Source organism: Chrysemys picta, chromosome 1, assembly GCF_011386835.1.
Source record: "Chrysemys picta bellii isolate R12L10 chromosome 1, ASM1138683v2, whole genome shotgun sequence".
NCBI lineage: Eukaryota > Metazoa > Chordata > Testudines > Emydidae > Chrysemys > Chrysemys picta.
This window is the reverse complement of record NC_088791.1, coordinates 348,738,111-348,756,430: the sequence shown is the minus strand read 5'-3', so window position 1 is coordinate 348,756,430 and position 18,320 is coordinate 348,738,111. Positions and strand designations below refer to the sequence as shown.

Here is an 18,320-nt window from a genome sequence, read left to right as displayed (position 1 = left end):
CGCCCTCTCTCCCCGGGAACGCGGCACAGGGGGACGGGACCAACCCGGGACAAGGGAGGGAGCCTTGCCCGGTTCCAAGATGGCGGCCGAGATCCCGCCTTCCCGTCCCCTCATTTCAGCTGCCCAGCTGAGGGGGGAGCTGGGCGGCTTCCGGCCCGGGGGGGGCTCCCCATGGCGGGGAGGGGAAGATAATAGGGGATAGTCCCTGAGGGAGAACTCATGGGGAGAAGGGAAGACTCCCGGATGTGGGGGAGACTCATAGGGGGAGGGGAAGAGAAGGGGGGGATTCCCTGGGGGATGGGAAGCACTCATGGGGGGAGGGGAAGACTCCCGGATGTGGGGGAGACTCATGGGGGGAGGGGAAGAGAAGGGGGTGACTCCCTGGGAGATGGGGGACTCTGAGGGTGTGGGGCACACTCATGGGGAGAGGGGAAGGGAATGAGGGACTCCTTGGGGTGGGGGGGAGAAGGGGAGATGCCATGAGGGTGGGGGACACTCAGCGGGGGGGAGGGAAAGAGAAGGGGAAACTCCCTGGGGGAAGAGAGCCCCTCATGGGTGGGCAGGACCTGTTGGCAGTCTCTCCCCTTGGCGCCGGTCTGCACCTCTCAACCCGCATGAACGGCCTGAAGGTGGGGCCCGAGCCCCTGGGAGAGGGATTCCCGCAGGAGGGCTAAAGTGCTGCTGGGTCCCAGCCCCGTCGCTCACCCTCGCTTGGCGGGTCTTCAATTCTGATGTAACTAACTGTCAAGCATAGAAATTGGGGTCTGCCCTGGCTGTGCAGAGGTAGGGAAGGCCCCACTTCTGCTACTCATGCTACTGCCAAGGCAGTTCCCCCAAGGCTTGTCTGCACAGGGAAATTGACTTAACTTGGCTGTTCCACAGTAGTCATTCCGCTATGCCGGAATAACAATTCTGCTCTAATGTAGCTAATCTGGACTAATTCCCCATGTGGATATTCTTTTCTTGAATAAAAGTGATTTAATTACAGAGTAATTACTCCCAAATAATTACTTCCAAAGCGAGTAATTATTCTGGAATAAAGTCACTTTTGTTCGGGAATAGAGTGTCCAGCTGGGGGAGTTGTCGACACAAAAATAATAAATCAGTTTCCGTTTTTGTCCTCCCTTTAATCTGTAAATTAATCCAGAATTAAAGCAAATTTTCCACTTCCCCAGTAGATGGCATCATTAGACTACTTTTTCTACCGTCCACTCCCCCAAAAAGATATTACTGTTATTATGCATTGTTTGTATTAGGCTAGTACCCGTTGCAGATACCGTCTCTCTAGGCCACTGAGCAAATATGAGGGACCCAGGATACTAGGTATTGTGCATGCATAGAACAAAAAATTGCCCCTCGCTATCTAAGGCCACATCTATACTACATCTATACTGCATCTGAAGAAGTGAGGTTCTTACCCATGAAAGCTTATGCTCCCAGTACTTCTGTTAGTCTCAAAGGTGCCACAGGACCCTCTGTTGCTTTTTCCAGATTCAGACTAACACGGCTACCCCTCTGATATCTATACTACAGGGACTATAGAGGCATAGGTACAGTGCTGCAGCTATACTGACAACCTTGTAGTGCAGACACAGCCTACGGTGACATAAGGGGCTTTTCCACTGTAGGAACACCACCTCCCTGAGCGAGGGTAGTTGTGTCTACACCTGGAGTTAGGCCTGCATACCTACATCGTTGCATTGTCCAGGGGTGTGGATTTTTCACATCCCTAAGCAATGTAGTTATGTCAATGTAAATTTTAAGTGTAGAGCCGATCTAAGACTAAGCCGAGACAACAGTTTAATATAACAAACAGCTGGAGGGAGGCCATGCAAATAATGAGGCAGTTATGATTATGTCTAAGGACTATGTAATTAGCAGCCATCACAGAACTTCAGCAGCCTGTTACCAAGCATTTAGTATTTAGCAGCGTAGGTTGGTTTTAATAAGAGATTTAAAAGAGGCCAATGTGGTTGCTTTCAGTTTTTCATAGCGAGCGCCTCTCATGCAGAAGGAGCAGTATGGGAGAAAGATTTTTGCAGCTGCATTTTGAATGGCTAAAATGGCTTTGTTTTGACTGGAGACGTTGGTCAGTGTTTGAGGTGGAGGCTGCTTAACCGTTTCAGTCACCTGTTTACAATGGCTTCTTTATATTTATCCTGAATGCAAGGTGGCAGTTACACCCCGCCCATAATATCAGGGTTTAGCCTGACCCATAACATTTGTCATATACAGCACCTTTCGTCCAGAAGACAACATGCTGTTTACTAATTCTATACAGAAATCACTTCTACTTTTGAAAGGCAGCCATCTCTGGGGGGAAATGCCGCAGGTGCTTAACAACGTTATGCAACTACATGAGACAGGAAGCTGAGGAGAATGCCATCATGCAAGGAAAATTAAGGAAGCAGAATGTAATCTAAGTTATAATTTGGCTGGGACAGTGGGGCTAACACCACGATTCTAACAAAAATTGCCTTAGGAGCTTTAGTGTTGGGACCTCAATTATTCATTTCTTCTGAAAAAACATGCTGCTTGCAGCAGAGGGTGCTCCTTAGCTGCACATTAGGGCATCAGTTCAGTACTGACTCAGACCAAAAATGGCCAGCTACTGACTAACTAGCACTATGAGACTCTTGTCAGGGCTCCCATTTAAACAGTAACCCTGCTCAGCTTGTGAAAGCTACTAGGATACACTGCACAAGGCTACAAGTCTTGCAGTACCCTAATGTCACAGATGTAAAGAGGGAATTTCTTGGAACTGATTAGGGAATAAAGCAGAACAGGTTTCAGAATCTGTAGTGGTATATTTTGAAGTAGTATGTCTTGGAAAGGTTTGCTGAGGGGAGAACACAGTTTGGTTCAGTTGGAGCCCACGCTGTGCTCACTGATCTTTCTCCCGGTTGTTTTATTGCATCTTCTTTGAGCGTCTTATAGTAACTGACAAGGTTGATTTATTTTACTAGAACGTGACAGCACCCAATGGGTTAAACTGTGACAGAGGAAACCAGACTTCTCCTTCTGGGGTGTGACTGCGACTACATCTGAAAGATCAAAATTAAAAAAGAAGATTCACACTCTGAGATGATTATGGAAGGAAATTATGCAACAAAGAGAGGGCTTATTGGAACTGTTGTGTTACCTCCCAGCTCACTGCCTCCTTGGTAAGGAAACTACAGGCTGGAAAGAACCTCTGTACAAACAAGTTTCAGTGTGGAAGCCATGTTAGTCTGTATCAGCAAAAAGAACGAGGCTAGCCCACGAAAGCTTATTCTTAAATAAATTTGTTAGTCTCTAAGGTGCCACAAGTACTCCTCGTTCTTTCTGTACAAACAGGCTCCCATAATTATTCTCTTGCTGATTTCCACAGTAAAATGCGTTCCATCTAACCAGGCTCTTTCTACCTGCCAACCCTGCAGGTGCAGCCTGGTCATGTGAACAACTGAAATCAGGTCCTTTCTGTTGCACACTATTGTCAACTGAACTCAAAGTCTCTGGATAATGACCATGGGTGAGGTGGACTAGAATGGAGATGATCAGAAGAAACACACAGTGCCCTCAACTCCTATAGACGTCAGTGGACATTCTAGTTTAGCCTATCTAGGTTCTTATGCTATGTTATTAACACTCAGCACTTTGCAGGATCTGGCCTGTAAAAAGAAGGAAGTATAGGTTCCAGATTCTCCATGGCCTATTTATTTACATACTTACGTCCAGTCAATCTCTGTTATGCAAAACACTTAAGCACCTGCAATGGGACTGTTTAGAATGATCTAGTTTTGCTGTGGAAATCAGTGAACTTTACACCTGTGTAAAATGGGTGTAAAACTCTACCGTTCTACACTCACTTGACAGCATTTTGCACAGGCAGACTTGACTACATAGGGTGCAGGGTGATGGAGAATCAGGTTACAGCTACTTTTGGGTGGGGTCAAATCTTGGTTGCTTTCCTCACTAGACTTCAGTGGCTCTTGTCACAAGGGTTTGGCCCTTGGGCAGTCATGTAACCGTAACCCTGCTATGGAAGATGCTGCGAAGTGGAAGTTACCACAGTGGCCCAAGGCAGGTCTCTTCTCTTGCTTCATTTCCCTCCAACAAAACAAGTTTGTATGGCCAACTTCCTTTTTTCTCCTGGACTACTCAGCTTAGATTGTCATCACAGCACAGAGAAGGAGGTTTATGTATGCAAGCAAGATGGGAGACATAAACGTCATTAAGATACACAGGGTTTTCAGCTGAATGGGAGATTTTGTGATGCGGGATTTTGGATAAACAAGTTTTTCAGCTGAAAGTTATTTATATATTTATTCATTTTTTGTTTTGATGTGTTCAGTTTTCCACATCTTCCAGCCTCCCAACCATGGCTGCTGGGAGTAGACTTGGATGAAATGGACACTTTCTGCTTTTCAGGATTTTGCTCCGCTGAAAAAAGGTTGGAAAGAGCGGCATCCAGATACGGAATTGAGTGAGATTCCTGCAGCGCACCCGAAATGCCATGGAAAGGTAGGTATGCAAGGCAGACTCAGAGAAATGAACGTGGTGTTCTGGGTTTGGCAGTAAATGGGCAGAGGATTGTGGCAGGGAAGCAGGGACTTAGGAGAGATCAGATATTGCCATTCACTGCGAAGTATGGTGACGAAAAGGGATAGATAAAAACAAGATCAGGGAGATGAGCAACTGGCTGGAGCCAGAGACTGGAAATGATACAGAGCCTTTCAGGCGGAGATCACTGTTCAAAGTTAGCTCCTTTCCAACAGTAGTTATTGTCTGGTGATTGGCTTTTGTCAAAGGAGGTGATGGCTTAAATCCAGTCCCAAATGGACAGGCATTTACATCACAGAGACCACCAATTGCCCTGCTGGTTGGCATACTCAGCAAAGAGCCCAAGGGCTGAATAGACCTGAAGACTAAAACTACCCCCTCACCCCTTCTGCCCAGGTGGGGATAGTGCAGGAGAAGCTACTTCCTCACTGTCTGTGTTGCATAGAAGCTGGGGTTGGGAAAAGATTGTCACTGTCCAAGGGCTGCCAGGCTGGCACCTTTTGCCTGTACTAGATTCACATCAAATTTATATTTAAAAAAAAATCATTTTAAAAGAGCGAGAGGCTGAAAGTTACCGAGTCACAGACATTTTCAGATTGCGGGTTCCACTGACCTGTGTATCGTTACCAACACTGTGGCTGCTGCTGCTTGTGGCCTCTGGCTGTGCCCAGCATGTGGAGATACTGCTCAAACTGCTGTCCTCTGCTGGTTCGTTTCCTCTCCAGGAGGCTGTTTAACTTGGAGGAGGCAGAAGGCACATGTACTGGAAACAGGATCAGTTTTATTCCCTCCTCTCCCCTTCTCTATGTTCCTCACTATCCCTGTTTCTCTCTTATTCCCACCACCCCCACCCTTCTGCCTTCCTTGGTATTTCCTTACATGTCCCATCTCACATTGCAGCCCCCACGTCCTGTACTGGAAAGGGAGGGTTGTAGTGATTATTCTTCCAGGGCTTTAATGTCAGTGGGAAGTGCTGGTAAGTGTAACACATGCAAACCTTGGGATATCCATAGGCTAGAGAAGGCAATAGCTGAGAGATCTAAAACAGTGGTTCTCAACCAGGGGTACACGTACCCCTGGGGGTACACAGAGATCTTCCACGGGGTACATCAGCTCATCTAGATATTTACCTAGTGTTACAACAGGCTGCATAAAAAGCACTAGCGAAGTCAATACAAACTAAAGTTTCATACAGACAGTGATCTGTTTATACTGCTCTATATATGATACATAAATTTAAGTACAGTATTTATATTCCAATTGATATATTTTACAATTATATGGTAAAAATGAGAAAGTCAGCAATTTTTCAGTACTAGTGTGCTGTAACACTTTTGTATTTTTATGTCTGATTTTGTAAGCAAGTAATTTTTAAGTGAGGTGAAACTTGAGGGTACGCAAGACAAGTCAGACTCCTGAAAGGGATACAGTAGTCTGGAACGGTTGAGAGCCACTGGAAAACACAGGTTTAAAATGCCCATGGTCTGTGGGGTCAGTTTGAAATCCTGGCAATATGGCTCAGCCCTCAAATGAAATTAGTTCCGGGGAGTTTACTGTACAAGACCATAATTACTAACCTTTGGCAGAAGTTGATTTTTTTAAATATAATTTCAGCAGATCATATCTATGTTTAAGCATTTTTTTTATTTTGATCGATTAAAATGTTAGCAGTTGGACAAAATTATGAGGTTTCAGCTTTTTTTATCAATTTAAATGTTTACAGTTGCAGGAAAGTATGTGGTCATCAAACATTAGGGGGTCAGGCAGCAGTTATTTAAGGACAGTTTCAAAAGTTAAAGCTTTATAAAGAAAATTTTCAACAACACATGTCAACATACAAAGTAGATATCCTTAAATCAAGCTCTCGTAAGTTTTCAAGCAGCATTTTTCATACTTTACCTATTTGTAAATTTTTTTCATCAATTTCTGTTAGTGACATTTACTAATAAAAATCCTAGCCTTCCAAGTCTAATAATAACGGAGGTCTCATCCTCTCTGCATGGATATGCAGGATGGGGGCCTGATTTTCAGAGATGCTGAGCATCTGTAGCTTGCTTTGACTTTGAAAATTAGGCTCTATGTAAATGTAAATGTTATAACACTCTTGTAATTAACCAAACCGAGCACTAGAGGTCACTGATTCAAAATGAAAAACAATCAGAAAATTCATTAGCGCTCTGGAAATGAAAATAAAAATTAAAACTCAAAGGGAAAAGCTAACACATTACACATAAGTTTATAGGGGTCGAACCTATCAGTGGTTTGAGCATTGGCCTGCTAAACCCAGGGTTGTGAGTTCCATCGTTGGGGAGGGGTGCGCTATTTAGGGATCTGAGGCAAAAATCTGTCTGGGGATTGGTCCTGCTTTGAGCAGGGAGTTGGACTAGTTGACCTCCTGAGGTCCCTTCCAACCCTGATATTCTATGATTTTATTGACCCCCATCCTGCAATGAGATTTGGACACTTCAGGAGATGGATTTCAGAGCAGCAGCCATGTTAGTCTGTATCCGCAAAAAGAACAGGAGTACTTGTGGCACCTTAGAGACTAACAAATTTATTAGAGCATACGCTTTCGTGCACTACAGCCCACTTCTTCAGATGCATCCGAAGAAGTGGGCTGTAGTCCACGAAAGCTTATGCTCTAATAAATTTGTTAGTCTCTAAGGTGCCACAAGTACTCCTATTTTTTTTTCAGGAGATGGAGAATCCATCACTTCCCCTGGTAGTTAATCACCCCCACCGTTCAAAATTTGTGCCTTACTATTTCTCATTTGAATTTGCACCAGCAAACAAACCTTTAGGGCCATTGCATCAACCCAGGGGGAGCAGACGCTCTGGGGAGCTGAGATCCAGGACTTCTGAATTTTTATTCTAAAGTTTCTTTCCATTTTACTTCAACAGGAAAAAGAGAGCGAGGAGAGACAACAAATAATTGGGGGATGTAATCAGACTTGTTCTGCAGTGACATCTGCTTTCCCATTGCCACCCATGCTCTGCTCCCTAGATCAGAGCTGCCCGGCAGCTTTTCAATAGCTCCAATATTTGGATTGCAGGTAGGTGTCTGTGGTGTGCCTTGCAAGCATGCACCAGGCCTTGCACATTAGATAAGGACATGCATAGTTCAGTGCAGAGAAGTGTGCAGAGTGGGGTCTTGCTTTATTTAATGTACATTTTAAAGATGCACTGTTTTTTTAAAATGCACAGGTGTGGTGTGCATGGGAGACTTACCTCATTCAATGCAAGCCATGTCTCGTTCATGGAACCCTTTCTGTCTGCCTATCTGGGTGTGTGTTTACTACCTGAGTGGCTTGTATGATGTGCAGATAGTGAGGCAAGGCTCCTCTAAGGGTATGTCTATACTTACCTCTGGGTCCGGCGGTAAGCAATCGATCTTCTGGGATCGATTTATCGCGTCTTGTCTAGACGCAATAAATCGATCCCCGAAGTGCTCGCCGTCGACGCCGGTACTCCTGCTCCACGAGAGGAGTACGCGGAGTCGACGGGGGAGCCTGCCTGCCGCATGTGGACCCGCGGTAAGTTCGAACTAAGATAGTTCGACTTCAGCTACGTGAATAACGTAGCTGAAGTTGTGTATCTTAGTTCGAAGTGGGGGTTAGTGTGGACCAGCCCTAACTCTCATCTCACTCACTGCCCATCCTGTGAGGGACACAGAGAATGAGGCAGGGTTCTGTGTAAACCCTCTACGGTAAAAAAAAGCCTGGGTGTTGAAAATAAAAGGCATCTTGGGTGAAAGTGATCATGAAATCATAGAGTTCACAATTCTAAGGAAGGGTAGAAGGGAGAACAGCAAAATAGAGACAATGGATTTCAGGAAGACGGATTTTGGTAAGCTCAGAGAGCTGATAGGTAAGGTCCCATGGGAATCAAAACTGAAGGGAAAAACAACTGAGGAGAGTTGGCAGTTTTTCAAAGGGACACTATTAAGGGCCCAAAAGCAAGCTATTCCGCTGGGTAGGAAAGATAGAAAATGTGGCAAAAGACCACCTTGGCTTAACCACGAGATCTTGCATGATCTACAAAATAAAAAGGAGTCATATAAAAAATGGAAACTAGGACAGATTACAAAGGATGAATATAGGCAAACAACACAGGAATGCAGGGACAAGGTTAGAAAGGCAAAGGCACAAAATGAACTCAAACTAGCTACAGGAATAAAGGGAAACAAGAAGACTTTTTATCAATACATTAGAAGCAAGAGGAAGACCAAGGACGGGTAGGCCCACTACTCAGTGAGGAGGGAGAAACAGTAACAGGAAACTTGGAAATGGCAGAGATGCTTAATGACTTCTAAGGTTTAGAAGATAAAATAAAAAAAGAACAAGTTAAAAATCACTTAGAAAAGTTAGATGCCGGCAAGTCACCAAGGCCTGATGAAATGCATCCTTGAATACTCAAGGAGCTAATAGAGGAGGTATTTGAGCCTCTAGCTATTATCTTTGGAAAATCATGGGAGACAGGAGAGATTCTAGAAGACTGGAAAAGGGCAAATATAGTGCCCATCTATAAAAAGGGAAATAAAAACAACCAAGGAAACTACAGACCAGTTAATTTAACTTCTGTGCCAGGGAAGATAATGGAGCAAGTAATTAAGGAAATCATCTGCAAACACTTGGAAGGTGGTAAGGTGATAGAGAATAGCCAGCATGGATTTGTAAAGAACAAATCATGTCAAACCAATCTGATAGCTTTCTTTGATAGGATAACGAGTCTTCTGGATAAGGGAGAAGCGGTGGATGTGGTATACCTAGACTTTAGTAAGGCATTTGATACAGTCTCGCATGATATTCTTATCAATAAACTAGGCAAATACAACTTAGATGGGGCTACTATAAGGTGGGTGCATAACTGGCTGGATAACCAGAGAGTAGTTATTAATGGTTCCCAATCCTGCTGGAAAGGTATAACAAGTGGAGTTCCGCAGGGGTCTGTTTTGGGACCATCTCTGTTCAATATCTTCGTCAACGACTTAGATATTGGCATAGAAAGTGTGCTTATTAAGTTTGCAGATGATACCAAACTGGGAGGGATTGCAACTGCTTTGGAGGATAGGGTCATAATTCAAAATGATCTGGACAAATTGGAGAAATGGTCTGATGTAAACAGGATGAAGTTTAACAAAGACAAATGCAAAGTGCTCCACTTAGGAAGGAACAATCAGTTTCACATATACAGAATGGGAAGAGACTGTCTAGGAAGGAGTACGGCAGAAAGGGATCTAGGGGTTATAGTGGACCATAAGCTAAATATGAGTCAACAGTGTGATGCTGTTGCAAAAAAAGCAAACATGATTCCGTTGTGAGTAAGACACGAGAAGTCATTCTTCCGCTCTACTCTGCACTGGCTAGGCCTCAACTGAAGTATTGTGTCCAGTTCTGGGCACCGCATTTCAAGAAAGATGTGGAGAAATTGGAGAGGATCCAGAGAAGAGCAACAAGAATGATTAAAAGTCTTGAGAACATGACCTATGAAGGAAGGCTGAAAGAATTGGATTTGTTTAGTTTGGAAAAGAGAAGACTGAAAGGGGACATGATAGCAGTTTTCAGGTATTTAAAAGGGTGTCATAAGGAGGAGGGAGAAAACTTGTTCACCTTAGCCTCTAAGGATAGAACAAGAAGCAATGGGCTTAAACTGCAGCAAGGGAAGTTTAGGTTGGACATTAGGAAAAAGTTCCTAACTGTCAGGGTGGTTAAACACTGGAATAAATTGCCTAGGGAGGTTGTGGAATCTCCATCTCTGGAGATATTTAAGAGTAGGTTAGATAAATGTCTATCATGGATGGTCTAGACAGTATTTGGTCCTGCCATGCGGGCAGGGGACTGGACTCGATGACCTCTCGCGGTCCCTTCCAGTCCTAGAATCCATGAATCTATAGAGCAGGGGTAGGCAACCTATGGCATGCGTGCCAAAGGCTGCACGCGAGCTGATTTTCAGTGGCACTCACACTGCCCGGGTCTTGGCTACTGGTCCAGGGTTCTCTGCATTTTAATTTAATTTTAAATGAAGCTTCTTAAACATTTTAAAAACCTTATTTACTTTACATAATAATAATATATATGGAGATATACCATCTCATAGAGCTGGAAGGGACCCTGAAAGGTCAGCGAGTCCAGTCCGCTGCCTTCACTAGCAGGACCAAGTACCAATTTTGCCCCAGATCCCTAAATGGCCCCCTCAAGGATTGAACTCTCAACCCTGGGTTTAACAGACCACTGCTCAAACCACTGAATCATCTCTCAACAATACTTTAATTATATATTATAGACTTATAGAAAGAGATCTTCTAAAAACATTAAAATGTATGACTGGCACGCGAAACCTTAAATCAGAGTGAATAAATGAAGACTCGACACACCACTTCTGAAAGGTTGCCGACCCCTGGCATAGAGGGAGGGTCTCCCTTCTATGGACCTTGTGAGGGACATGGTGGTGTGTGGCCTTTTCTCTGTGTTTTTTTTCTTTTTAAAAAACACCCACCCTAGGAAATTCTATTTAAAAAACTATGTTAAATGAGTGTTAAGTAGGCTTGGAAGAATTCCATTTTTATTGGTAAATGTTAATAAATGTCAATTTCACTGTACAGACACAGATGAACAAATATTTCCAATGATAATAATCAAAATTTACAAATAGGCAAAGTAAGAAAAATGCTGCTTGAGAACTTATTAGGATATTTACTTTATATATTTTGACATGTGAGATTGTCAATTTGTGTGTCAACATTCTAGAGCTTTAGCTCTTTGAATCTCTGTTTACTGTCATTAAATAACTATTGTCTGATACAAATGTGACAATTGAAATACATACACATTTAAATGGTTTCAAAATAAACATTGATACGATCCATTTAAATTCGTAACAATTCTGCTAAGCCTAGTGTTCAGGTTACATGGGGAAGTACCCCAAAAGTAGGAAATATTTGCCTCTATTCATTTGATACAGTCTACAAATGCATGAACATGTGTTATTTCCGACAAGACAATGTACAGTCTTTTCTGCAGCCTAGAAAGAGCAGTGGATTAAGCAGTGGCTCTTAAGGACACCATTGTGTGTCTTGTGTATAAATGCCTTTTGGACTCTTTCTGGCATGCATAAATTATTACCCATGAGAATCTCAATGTTCTTTTAACATAATGCTTTCAGTGACGTCAGTGTTAAGATGCATCTGCGAGGGAAGTGTAGCTCAATGTGAGAATATGCTAAAGGAGGTCTTTGAGACACTTCCCTTGGCTCTGCAGATAAGAATAGCAGTACCTAATGGGCAGCTAAATAAATTCTGCCTGAGAGCTTCTGCCCACGCTTAGGTCAGCCTGAAAGTTGTAAACCATTTCAAAGAGCTTCCTGAGACCGCAACTGTTCTGAACGGTCCATTTAGGAATAGCTCACCACACCTTACATATCCAAAAATCTGTTCACTAGTGAGGCTGAAGTTACCTCTCTATTGTAAGGACTTATATGGCTCCTATTATTATAGCATTTCAGCACTGTACAATCTTTAATGTCACAACAACCAGTGAGGGAGAGGTAGGACAGGGCAATTATCGAAACTGAGGCAAACAGATACGAAGAGACTTGACCAAGGTCAAATGGGAAATCTGGGGCAGAGTAAGGAATTGAACTTGGGTTGTTTAGGTTTCAGGGTAGCAGCCATGTTAGTCTGTATCCGCAAAAAGAACAGGAGTACTGTGGCACCTTAGAGACTAACAAATTTATTAGAGCATAAGCTTTCGTGGACTACAGCCCACTTCTTCGGATGCATATAGAGTGGAACATATATTGAGGAGATATATATACACACATACAGAGAGCATGAAACTCTGCATCAAACTGTCTGTACTGGGCTATCTTGATTATTACTTCAAAAGTTTTTTTCTCTTACTTAATTGGTCTCTCAGAGTTGGTAAGACAACTCCCACCTGTTCATGCTCTCTGTATGTGTATATACATCTCCTCAATAGATGTTCCACTCTATATGCATCCGAAGAAGTGGGCTGTAGTCCACGAAAGCTTATGCTCTAATAAATTTGTTAGTCACTAAGGTGCCACAAGTACTCCTGTTCTTTTTGGGTTGTTTAAGTGCCCAGCTAGCACCCTCACCAATGGGCCAGCGCTCTCTCTAGAAGGATTGAGCCTGCACCCTCTTGCGTACAAAGCAGAACACGTCCCCCATTCCACCAAGTCCAGGAGATGAGAAGTCAGGTTGAATTTTGGGGAGAAGCGAAGGGTCAGGTCCATCCTTGGGGAGGGCTGAAGGGTACAGTTTGGCTTGCAGGGACATCTATGAATCTTTGCCCCTTTCCCCACATTGATCCTGACACTTTGTTGCCCCCAAGGGAGGTGAGTGATGTGTAATTAGCACTGCACAAACATTAATGAATTAATCCTAATTACCAAGTTGTGTTCCTGGTCCCTGCCAAAGATGGGAGATGCCCATAAGCAAGCTCCTTAGGGCAGGGACCATGTCTCTTCACATATCTGCAAAGCACACAGCTCCTTAAGACCTTCCCAGGCAGGCAACAATAGTAATTCACAAAAAGAAGAACAGGAGGACTTGTGGCACCTTAGAGACTAACAAGTTTATTAGAGCATAAGCTTTCGTGGACTATAGCCCACTTCTTCGGATGCATAGTAATTCAGCCTCCCGCTGTGTGACATCTCCTTTATTCCTTTGCCTGCTGCATGCACAGAAAGGGACCGTGTCTCTTTAAGCTTGGGGAGAGCTGCCTTGCCTGAGTGAGGGTGGGTTCTGGTTACTGTGAAGAATCCAGGTGACATGTGAGGCTAAGGGGCGGGGCTTCACCTGGCCCCCAGGTGAGAGCGATATGGGCTACAGTTCCCTAATGTCTGTGTCTCTTCCTCCCTTGCCGTGGCTTAGGCTGGAGTAGGTTCTTCCTCCGCCGGCTCCTTTCATTCACCCGCAGGCTTGGGATGAAGCTGTTCCCTGAACAATGGTCCGCCGAGGGTGTAAGGCAGAGTGACTTCCCGGAGCAGGAAATGCCAGCGACTGTGATGCCGGTGAGTATAGCAGGGCTTGGGCTAGGACTAGGACTCTTCTTCTCTAGGTGTCTGGGGATGGGGCTGCGAGTCTCTGATTATCCCCGGACTGGGTGCAGATTGGCAGCCCTAGGGCAGGCTTCCCCACCTGAATCATGACTTAGGAAGGGGGAGCTCTTGAGGCCCCCGTTCAGCTGGGATCACTCCCTGTTGAGATTTGAGCATATGTCTGAGACATGCCATGCACACAACTACTTTCACCTGAGCACCAAACTTTCCAGTTCTTCCTCTCCCGGCGTTGGCTGGGCTGGGCTTGGCTTGAACTTGTGACCTAGAGGTGACAGGCTCCCATCAAAAGCCATGGAGTTCAGAGTTGCCAAGCTGGCTGTGTGTATTTAACTCCCCTTGTTGTTACATTTTGTAGCTCCTACCATAAGCAGGGTTCTCCTGCACCTCCTTCCCCATTAGCCTGTAGCAGGCTGCTACAGATGCTGATCTTGGTTGATTACACAGGTAGATTTGGAGTGATGACTCTGTTTGCTTCATTGGTGTTCCTGTGGGTCTCTGCTGGAGTGACTGAGATTGGAATCTGGCCCACTAATTGCCTTAGTTCTGGATTTCCGTGGAGGGATTTTGTGTGTGTGTTTAATCCCCGAAGCACCTTTAAGATAGTACATATTGCATCTGGTTACAAAGAATCCAAGCTCAAAAAGGCTTAAATCAGATCATTTATAACCTTTGGCGTGTAGCTGTATAGTGGTGGTGTTTCCTATTTTTGTGCCTCTAGCTCTGATAGTTTATCATCACAATCCACCAACAGAGGAGTATAAAAACTCCTAGACCATAAATCCTATCCGGATCTTTCCCATCCCTTGTCTGGAACAGGGTTTCCCACGCTGATGTGGTGACACTCACAACTTGCCAGGTGCATAAAAGTTTCACCTAATGCAGGAAATGAAACAGTTTGCACCTGCCTTCTCCTTTAATATGAGGGAGGAGGGTGAGACCTGTGGAGAATAGAACTCCCAGAATGCAGTGCTCTCTTGATCCAAGTGAGATGCACCAGACTCTCTCCACCCCACTAATTTAGTCTGACTTTCTGCAGGCATGCAGGAAAGACTGTGGCTGGTGTATTTCCCATACATCAGACTCAGTTGATGCACCGTAGCCCGTACCCTGATGGCACTGAGCAGATGTGACTAATGTTTGCGGCTCCCAGAGTGTCTGTGTAGGAGACTGAAATAGACAGAGCCCTCTTCCTCTTCTTGCCTTTGCAGCCCCCATGTGACTAAGCGTGTGGTGCTGTGGGTTAGCAGCGCAGGGTCCACAGAGGCAAAGGATGTCTACTGCTCAGAGCTGCCATCCTGGGCCTTTTGGTTCTGTGCAGCTGGGTTTCCAGGGGACCCTGCCATGGGCGTTAGTCATGTAAAGCCGGCCTGTCTGAGAGAGCTGCAGGCTATGCTGGGGTGTGGCTGCCCTTTCAGGTTTCTGGCAATTGTTCTTGTGTTGCTGCACCCCAGAGAAAAGCAACAGGGCCCTGTCATCAGCACTGGTCCTACCACAAACAGCACAACTGCATGCGGGGGGCACCATGCAGATCGGCCCCATCTCCCCTCCTGATAAGGGGGCTGGGACGGGGACTGGCAAACTCCTGATCCCATACACGTCCCCTGTTATCATGGCTCATGGCAGCTCTCTGATCTCCCACCTCCCCTCCCTGCCCCCCAGTAGTCTTTGGGGCACTCTCGCCTGAGGTCCTGCCATCGCAGAGCCCAACTTGTGACTCCGTGCAGGCCTCCTGCTGAAAGGAATGTGAACGATCAGGGTTTTGCTGGGCGGTACCACATGACGGCACCCACCCGAGGGCGGTGGCTCAGCCGGCCCTGGTGTGTTTACTGTACACAGAGACGATAGCTATGGAATTGAGATAACTGCACAATAACACTGTGACACACAGAGTGCCAGCCTGGGTGTAACGAATACGCCGCTCGGGCTCAGCAGGGTCCGAATGGGCTCTGTCTGCCTCTGTTGTTAACAGGGCCAGGCCAAGAGCACCAGTCTCCGTTACCCACCTGTTAGCTTTCGAAACAAACAGCTTTGTGCTTTCTCTCACGCTGCCCCACACGCCTGCAAGGCCCTCCCTGTAATCGCTCACAGAGCTACCTCACTGTCCGCCTTCGAATCTCGCCACAAAACTCTCCTTTGCCGTGAGGCCTACAAAAAAACCGGCCGGTGTCCTGAGACCGCTGCTAACGGCAGAGCAGGATGGCCTCGTTGTGCTCCCCCATCGGTCTGTCTCTTCATCGCTTGTTTTCAACCATGAGCTTTTGGGGGCACGGCCCATTGTTTTGTTCTGTGTCTGTACAGCGCCTAGCGCAATGGAGTTCCAGCGCCTAGCGCAATGGAGTTCCTGCTCCTTGACCAAGAACATAAGAACAGCCGCACGGTGTCAGGCCAATGGTCCATCTCGCCTAGTATCTTGTCTCTGCCAGGGGCCAGTGCCAGACTAGGGCTCCTAGGCGCGAAGATAATAAAAATAATAAATGTAAGGTGTTCAGAGAGATGGCACCCCCTCGGCCCCTTATGAATTTCCCCTGGATACCATGCTTTTCAGACAGTGTCTGTCCATGTCTGGAAGGCAGGCAGGGGCAGCCTGTTGAGCTACCCACTAGAGTGCCACTGGAAGGAGGTTCTCCCTGCTGACTACTTAAGCAATAGCCTCTTGGAACTAAGGGGCCACATCGTATACAATAATACACGTACGCTAAACACACCTGACTGCTCGAGCTACACTGTTCCAGGTCTAGACACTTACATGGTCGCTGTCGTATCTGAGCACCTCATGTATATTAGTCTTCACAACACTCCTGTTGGGGGGAGTCATTGTCACCCTCCTTTTACAGGCGGGGATACTGAGGCACCGGGAGACTAAGTGATTGGCCCAAGGTATCACTGGAAGTCCTGGGAATAGAACCTAGATTTACTGGGTCCCACTCCAGTACCTTAACCCTTAGTCCATCCTTCCTCCGTTAAACTGGCCGACCCGTCCTTAACACCACTGTGGCAGCTAGTACAGCCTTTTTTGGTAGGGTTGGGTGTCTAGTGTCCTATGTGCAATGTGGCTGCCAGTCTGGGTCTCTGGCTGGCTTGTAGCAGACAACAAGGCTTCCACATCAGAAAATCCACCCTACAGAAGCTGGCCCTGACTGATCCCCTCTTGTTAGCAGCCTCCGCAGAGGCCAAGGGAACTAAAGTGGGGCTGTGGTCAGGGCAGCTGTTGCTCATGCAATACCTCTTCCGTGCATGAACAGAACTAAAAACTCATGGGAAACCGCGTGTGAGCACAGAGACGTGGCACGGCCCTGTGGTATTTTGTCACTTGTTTTCTGCTTCCCAGCATGCAGAGGCTGTTGTGCCTTGGATGTGGCCTCCAAGGCTGGGAAATGACCGGCAGGCAGCTGGCGACATAGACTTGAGCAATACGACGTGCCACTTTGGGGAATGTGCTTTGCTGCTGTTACCGACTTCTGAGGGAGCAGGGGTGGGTGTGAAGCTGAAAACACCCATTACAAGAGAAGCGTGGGGAGGTGGTAAGAATTGTGCCAGGATTTAGAGCCAGTTAAAATGACTAATTGCATAGGCGCCCGGAGGCCCCACTCAGGATCGAGCCCCGTTGTGTGGGTGGGTGCTGTAGGAATGCATAGTAAGAGAGCTTGTGGTGTAAGTTAAGACAATGCGACGAGTGGGTGTGACCGAGAACTGGGGAGGTAAGAGTGTGCTGGCAGCATGGTGTTCCACGGATCAGCTATGAGCACCTTTTGCAGGCATTGAGTCTGTTTTATCCATCCATGGAGTCTCTGCAGGTAGTACGGCCAGTGCTAAGGGGCCGAGAGAACGTCTGCCTCCCGCCCAGTTTGGCTATCAGAATCCTTGCCCCTCCCACCCTACACAGACAGGAAATGTTGTGTCTTTCCCTAAAAACAATCTTAGTTTGAGAGAAGTGAGGTTGGAGGTAGCATTCTCTAATAGTTCAAGTAGGGGCCTGGAAGTTAGGGTTTCTAGGTTCGGTTACTCTGCTACTGCCACTTGGTGTGACCTTTGGCTTGTCACTTCATCACTGTGTGCCTCAGTTGCCCCATTTCTAAACCAGGGGTGACAATACTGACCAGCCTGGCTAAGACAAATTCATGTTTGTGCAGGACTTTCAGATCTTTTGAGTGAGGCTGTAAGTGCAGAAAAGGCTTAATTTGTGGTGGTCCCGGCACCTCCGGGCCTGGCGGTCCCGAGCCCCGGCGCCTCTGAATTGCTGCATCAGTTATGAATGTAAAAGAATTGCTTGAGACCTGGCACCTCATTGCTTGAGTCCTGAACCTCTTTCATTACAAATTAAGCACTGGTGCAGAGTATTCAATTTCCATAATAATCAGCCTTGCTCCAAAACGAGCTCTGACCTCCAGTCACTCTTATGGTTTCTGTAATTCTTCGAGGCAGAGGTGGGGTTGGGAGAACGTGCTGGATCTGGGATTCTGTGACCCCCTCTACGGCCATTTTCCAGAGCAGTTGTGTTTTGTGAAACAGTTTTTCCATGACCTAACCCATTGTTTCAAAAGGGAAATTTAAGTCAAGACACATAATTTACAGTGGGCTCTGACAGCACTGACTAATAATCCTCCCCTGTGGGGTAGATGATTAAATATCATTATCCCTATTTCACAGATGGGGAAATTGAGTCACAAAGGTTAAGTGGTCTGCCCAAGGCTCCGCAG

At 46.0% G+C, this 18,320-nt stretch overlaps 1 protein-coding gene across 9 annotated transcripts in view; it reads left to right on the top strand.

Annotated features, from left to right (window-relative positions):
* Positions 1 to 515: 515 nt before the first annotated feature.
* Positions 516 to 18,320, top strand: part of LOC101953418 (sodium-dependent proline transporter-like) — a 45,652-nt gene continuing 27,847 nt past the window's right edge. Inside the window, exons 1-5 of one of the 9 annotated variants that reach the window (XM_065581895.1) lie at positions 1,527 to 3,164; positions 4,411 to 4,503; positions 7,444 to 7,595; positions 9,909 to 10,106; positions 13,436 to 13,575. In XM_065581895.1, coding sequence (XP_065437967.1) covers positions 13,489 to 13,575 — 87 coding nt within the window. In that variant the 5' untranslated portion in view covers positions 1,527 to 3,164; positions 4,411 to 4,503; positions 7,444 to 7,595; positions 9,909 to 10,106; positions 13,436 to 13,488. Of the gene's footprint in view, positions 784 to 1,526; positions 3,165 to 4,333; positions 4,508 to 7,443; positions 7,596 to 9,908; positions 10,107 to 13,435; positions 13,576 to 18,320 lie in introns of those variants that run through there. The other 8 variants (XM_065581892.1, XM_065581891.1, XM_065581888.1 and 5 more) reach the window with 8 other exon arrangements.